We start from the raw sequence: 6,000 nt of genomic DNA on the forward strand, positions 1-6,000 counted from the left end.
AAAACGAAGCTGATGGTACGTGGTAGCAAAAGTCAAACGTCGGTTGTAACAAATATTTACGTGACGTGTATGCAACTTTTTTAGTGAACGGTTGCAGCAAAACATGATGCCGGTTGTAGCAAAAATTAACATGGTTGTAACAAAAGTAAAAAACATCGATTGTAATGAAAAATCCGACGAACTGGAGTTGCAACCAAACGTATATGCAACTTTTATACTCGGACAAAATATAGTAAAAAAATGCTTGCAGCAAAAATGACGCTGGTTGCAACAAATTTAGACGAAAAATGTTCCATCCATTGACCAACGAAGCGCGCGGGGTGGGAAAAATGTTGCATGGGCCAGCGCGCGAGGGGGCGACCGGCGTGTCGGTTCGGCCGGCGCGCCGGGTGGAAACGATTCCCTTATGTTTTGGTGTGATAGCAAAATAGCCCGTGCGTTGCAACGGAAGAAAAAATACCACACGCTTTTAATCTTTTTATAATTATTTTGATTTATTAAAATAATAAGCTAACTAACTAATGTAGTTAGTCCTATCCTATTTTGTTGAAAAATCAACCCGTCCATAGTTAATTTCATCATAATGAAAAACTGAAGCGCGGGTTGAATAACAAAAATGACAGGGTTTTTTTTATAAAAATAGCATGGTGGGTTTTTCGACGGAAGCAATAGCCGCTTTATTATTAGATAGGTATAGATATATTTTCTTGTTAGGCTGTTACGTGGCCGAAAAGAAAAGATCTATGGGCCTTTTTTCAAGGGAAGAAAGAGATATCTATATCTGTTAAGATCATCATCGGCTCCATCAAGACCACAAGATGGGCACAACAAGATCTGAACCGTCGGTCCATCCATCAGCCAAAAAAAAAAAAAAAAAACCTCTCCTGCGTTGCCGCCGTATATATACGCCACACAGCCACAATCCCCAGCCCAGGAGGGTTCTGGTTCAGCGGAAAACCCCGGGCGCCCAACGATTTTCCTTCCAGCGAAACCATCCGAATCCTCGTCGCCTTCCTGCTCGCCGAGGCTCAGGGTAACCGATCCCTTCCCCCCCTCTCCTTGGAATTTCTTCCTCACGCGGTAGATCAGATCAGATGGATGCATTCTCTTCTGTTCTTCTGATCTTTAGTTTACACCCCTTGTATTTCTATACATAGATGCGTTCTTGCGGGGAGGAACGCGGGTGCGCGTCGTCTAGGTTTTCTAGATCAGATTTCTGTTCGCCTTCGTGTTCTGCCAGTCACAATATTTCCCCATCTTTTAGGTCCCCATCCGTGGCTGTTTTTGTTTGCCAATTTGTAGTTTTTTTATCTGAAAGAGGGAGTGGCCCTGCTTCAGATAGCAAGGTGCGATCTTTGAAATTCGAGACGGATTTGGCCAATTAATCAATTTCCTGCTCCTATTGCGATTTCATCCAACATATGTACCCCTGTGGGTTGTAATCGAACGTGATTGTGTTGTGTGTCATGCTGCTTTCTTGATCACTTCTTAGGCAGTTATAGTTTCCAGACCCTTAAAAATACTTTATTTGCGAGCAGCACCTTAAAGAGTAGTATATTGCAGAATTTGGTGGTTTCGTGAAATAATAATTGGTTTAGTGTCGAGCTGCAGATTATCTGCTTGGTAGTCAGTTACCTTTGGTAATTATTAAACCCCTAAACCGTGTGAAATCTGTGGCGGTCGTCTTGCGGGCTAGCCTGAGTTGTCATGTATTTGTATGGTTGTATCTCCCCATAGCTGTTAAGTTTATTTAAGCTGCTCCCTCCGATCCAAAATAAGTGACCCAATTTTGAACTGGGGTTAGCTCAAAACTTCCACACTTTTTATGTATCGGAGGTAGTACCTATTAGTTCTCAGGAATTCCAGCCAGGTGCCCCCTTTACCTCTGATTTCAGTAAATCACTGCAATAACTTAATTTCTTTCACTATATTTTTTTGACGAGTATTTCTTTCACTATTCACCAATCCGTACTTAGTTTTTCTGGCAAAGCTGTACTCCGTAGTTATATTTGCCTAAAATTCTCTTCAGTTGTTTTGTTCTGTCCTCTGTTAACTGGTTTTGAAAGCATTGTGGTGCATCATGAATTTATGGAATTTCAGAGGTGTCGCTGTTTCAACTTGTATTACAAATTGGCCATGAACCCTATTTATAACACTCTTTGCTTGAAGTAGGATAATATCAAAATTTTATGTACTGGCGAAGGTTGTCACCTGTATGTGTGATGCACAATGTGTATACAAGTTTAATACACCATATATCTGTAGTCTTATTGATGATTTTACCCTATTTCGTGATAACTGATATATTTACTGACGTGGGTGCCATGCTTTCACTTACTCTGTGATGATAATTCCTTTTTGTACATTATATTATTATAATCTTCGTTTTGGGAAGTAATAATTGATATCTCTTCGGGAAATAAATCTAAACCATTTACCACCATTTGGTGTTCTGCCATCTGCCTTACAAGTTATTAGCCAGATAATTAGTAGGTCGTTCAGACACTTGACACTTGGTAGGCTATCTACCGTGTATTTGGTCTGCTGCTGCTGCTGCATACTTGCCATGTCTGATGTCACTTTAGAACTTTAGAAGTTAGGTTATCCTTGGATGATGAACAGTTCATCTTTGCTTTTCCAGTCTACACAGTCGGCAGTTATGACTTCACTGAACTTTATTTAATCACTATCTTTTCCATTGTGCAGATAAACCATGGGTGGCGTTTTGGGTTTAGTGCAGGTTGATCAGTCAACTGTAGCTGTCAAGGAAACTTTTGGTAAGTTTAATGAGGTCCTGGAGCCTGGTTGCCACTTCTTGCCTTGGTGCATAGGGCAGAGGATTGTTGGTTACCTCTCACTGCGTGTGAAACAGCTAGACGTCCGCTGTGAAACAAAGACTAAGGTTTTCTCTTATATCATCATATCTCTACTTATTTAATACCTTGCTGAAGCAATCTTAACAAATGAAAAACACTTATGCAATGATCCCAATTGGGTGTTTCTCTGTTCTACAGTCGCTGCATTTTTTGTTAACGTGCTTTGGTAAATACTTTTCTATTTCTTTCAACTCTGATATTTTAATCTGTACCCATTCAGGATAATGTCTTTGTGACTGTTGTTGCTTCTGTCCAATACCGTGCCCTTGTTGATAAGGCATCTGATGCCTTCTACAAACTGAGCAACACAAAGCAACAAATCCAGTCCTACGTCTTTGATGGTAAATTACCTGTCCTTCAAAATTTCACTAAATATTTTGACTACATCCCTTATCTGTGTCCACTTTAGCTTTTATCCTCGGATCTTTAACTGAAGTTGCAGATTTTCCATTTCATATGGTTGTCAACTTACTGAAATTCACGTGCTTCCTTTAATATACTTGTTAACGCCAGTTTTGTGTTTAATTTTCAATCTAAAGGAGAAGATTTGTATGTTTTTTACCCTTTTGTGTGCAATTAGTACTCATAAGGTCATGCTTATTGTTTCAGTTATTAGAGCCACTGTCCCAAAGCTGGAGCTGGACGATGCATTTGTGCAGAAGGATGACATTGCAAAAGCTGTTGAACAGGAGCTTGAAAAGGTATTTGTTCACTGTCTGTTATCCTAGAGCACAGAGAATATCTTGATTGACATGATTTGCAAATGTTGCAGGCAATGTCTATGTATGGGTATGAGATTGTGCAAACTCTGATAGTTGACATTGAGCCTGATGTGCATGTCAAGAGGGCAATGAATGAGATCAATGCAGGCAAGTGCTAGTGATCATTTGCTTTCAATCCACACATCATATTAAACTGGCAGCAAAACATATACTAGATGATTTGATGCATGCTCAGAATTATCTTTTGTATATTAATATCAATATGGTTTTGTGAAACAGCTTCTAGAATGAGGTCGGCAGCCAATGACAAAGCTGAGGCTGAGAAGATACTTCAGATCAAAAGAGCAGAAGGAGAAGCCGAGTCCAAGTACTTGGCTGGTGTGGGGATTGCAAGGCAGCGTCAGGCTATCGTCGACGGACTGAGGGACAGCGTGCTCGCCTTCTCGGAGAATGTCCCTGGCACCACTGCAAAGGACATCATGGACATGGTTCTGGTCACCCAGTACTTCGACACGATGAAAGAGATCGGAGCCTCATCCAAGTCCTCTTCAGTGTTCATCCCCCATGGTCCTGGAGCCGTGAAGGATGTTGCATCGCAGATCAGAGATGGTCTCCTCCAGGCCAATACTCTCTAAAGGGGTCCATGGAAAAGGATGGGTTCTGTTTTGCAAGAGTTGTGAAGTTCTTCATCATTCATCATTATCTTAAAAACATATTATATTATGTGATAGGTATTAGGTGAGATCGTGAGTTATTTATATGTGTGCATGAACTACTGCGTTTAAGTTGTGAATTTTACACGGTGTGAACTATACTACCTAGATAATCAGACTTGCATGGAGTGGGTTTCTGTAAGAAAAGTTTAGCCAGATTCCTATTCGTTGCTACTCGCAGGTGAGCCTGGATGTTTACCAGTCTTATCTTAATTATTTGGTGATACTCTACTATGGTGTTTGTATTTTATGCTGAGTTTATCTCGGTCGCATTGAGCTTTTCGAGCCCTTTTCTTTCAGTCATCGAAATGATGTGCAGTTCTCAGAAAGTGGCGATGACAGATTTTGATGGTCACATCATGTGAATGAAAATTCCTACAATTGCAGTCCACACTCTTAATTCCTGATATAAAGTGTATGTATAACTGTACAAATGCACACTGTAAATTCAATACAGTTTATCAGGCATGTACACATATAAAGATTGGTCTTGTGCAGGTAGCACTGACACTGAATAATATGCTTGTGGCAATGCAACTCTGGTGCCCTGCCTGGTTGAAGCCTTGAAGGTCAAGGGCACCAGGTTCGCAGGCTTCTGATGGAGCAAGTTGGGCATGTTGATCGGGTATCGGACTTGACGTTGAGGCCCTGCAGGTTCCACGCATCCATGTACTCCATCCTCCACTCTTCCCGTAGCTCCGCAGAATCGCGGCACCATTGCCTGGTGAGTGCAATTCAGGTCATGGGTTACCGATCAAAAACAATTTATCACTGCAATTGCATACACTGACCAAAACACAGACAGCTGGAAATTTTGTGCTTGAGAAGCTGTCCGCAAGTTAATCGGGGAGCTCAAACGGGATTGATGGACACAGACTTGCAGCGGGCAACCTGTCGAACACCGGGCGTGCAGGTGCAGGAAGAGGGGGAGAAGGGCCCGCTGACCTGCAGACGAGGGAGCAGCTGAGGAGGTCGACGCAGTCCAGCTGCGAGAAGACCCGGGAGATCACGTCCGCCGGCGCCCGCAGCGCGGCCGGCGTGGCGAGGTCCCCTTCGTTTGGTGGCGGAGGCGGCGGCGCCATGGCCGATCCGTTGTCCCAAGAAGAAGAAGGCCCAGTTCTTGGATTGGCTCCTAGAAGAAATCCTGGAGCTCTCGTCTTCTCCGCGTGTGATTGGTCCCTTGCCTTTGGATCCTAGGCGAGACGAGGAGGTGATTCGTGGATAAAACCGATGACGCCGTGTCAAGCGAAATGGCGGAGGAGATCAGGAGGCGTGCTTAGGAATTGTTCGACTCTGACGGGGATGCGCAAATTGATGTGCGCGGTCGGGAAGGTGAGCTCTGTTTATGCCTACTAGACGAGGCCAATTTTTTTTAAATATTGCTTTTTTTATTTTCTTTGACAAATATTGCGTTTTTTTTAATTTACAAAAATGTCTGTGCCTCGGCCTGACCGTGGCCGAGTGGGGCCTTTCGGCCTGACCGTGGCCGAGTGGGGCCTTTCGGCCTACGGGTGGCCGACAAGTGGCCTGTCGTCCACGTGGAGGCCGACCACCGGCCGGGCCACCGGCGGGCCACGTCGCGTGCGCCGAGTGGGTGGCAATCGGCCTAGGCACGACCGAATGGCCTTTCGGCCTTGGCGTGACCAAATTGGCCCCAGCCGGCCGGCCGAGGCTCCCTTCTTCCTCTTC

The 6,000-nt window shown here is 43.8% G+C and overlaps 2 protein-coding genes across 2 annotated transcripts; one reads left to right on the forward strand and one right to left on the reverse strand.

Moving 5' to 3' along the window:
* Positions 1-925: 925 nt before the first annotated feature.
* LOC123396092 (hypersensitive-induced response protein-like protein 2) lies at positions 926-4,542 on the forward strand. Its single transcript, XM_045091128.1, has 6 exons — positions 926-1,033; positions 2,707-2,902; positions 3,097-3,217; positions 3,486-3,577; positions 3,649-3,745; positions 3,878-4,542. Exons 2-6 carry the CDS (start codon positions 2,714-2,716, stop codon positions 4,231-4,233), a joined length of 855 nt encoding a protein of 284 aa, XP_044947063.1. The 5' UTR covers positions 926-1,033; positions 2,707-2,713; the 3' UTR covers positions 4,234-4,542.
* Positions 4,543-4,673: 131 nt separating this feature from the next.
* Positions 4,674-5,645, reverse strand: LOC123396093 (F-box/SPRY domain-containing protein 1-like). The gene is made up of 2 exons (XM_045091129.1): positions 5,257-5,645; positions 4,674-5,032 (listed from the first exon to the last, which is right to left on the reverse strand). The coding sequence occupies exons 1-2, from the start codon at positions 5,391-5,393 to the stop codon at positions 4,882-4,884; spliced, it is 288 nt and encodes a 95-aa protein (XP_044947064.1). The 5' UTR covers positions 5,394-5,645; the 3' UTR covers positions 4,674-4,881.
* Between the last annotated feature and the right edge of the window lie 355 nt (positions 5,646-6,000).

Source organism: Hordeum vulgare, chromosome 5H, assembly GCF_904849725.1.
Source record: "Hordeum vulgare subsp. vulgare chromosome 5H, MorexV3_pseudomolecules_assembly, whole genome shotgun sequence".
Taxonomy (NCBI): Eukaryota; Viridiplantae; Streptophyta; class Magnoliopsida; order Poales; family Poaceae; genus Hordeum; species Hordeum vulgare.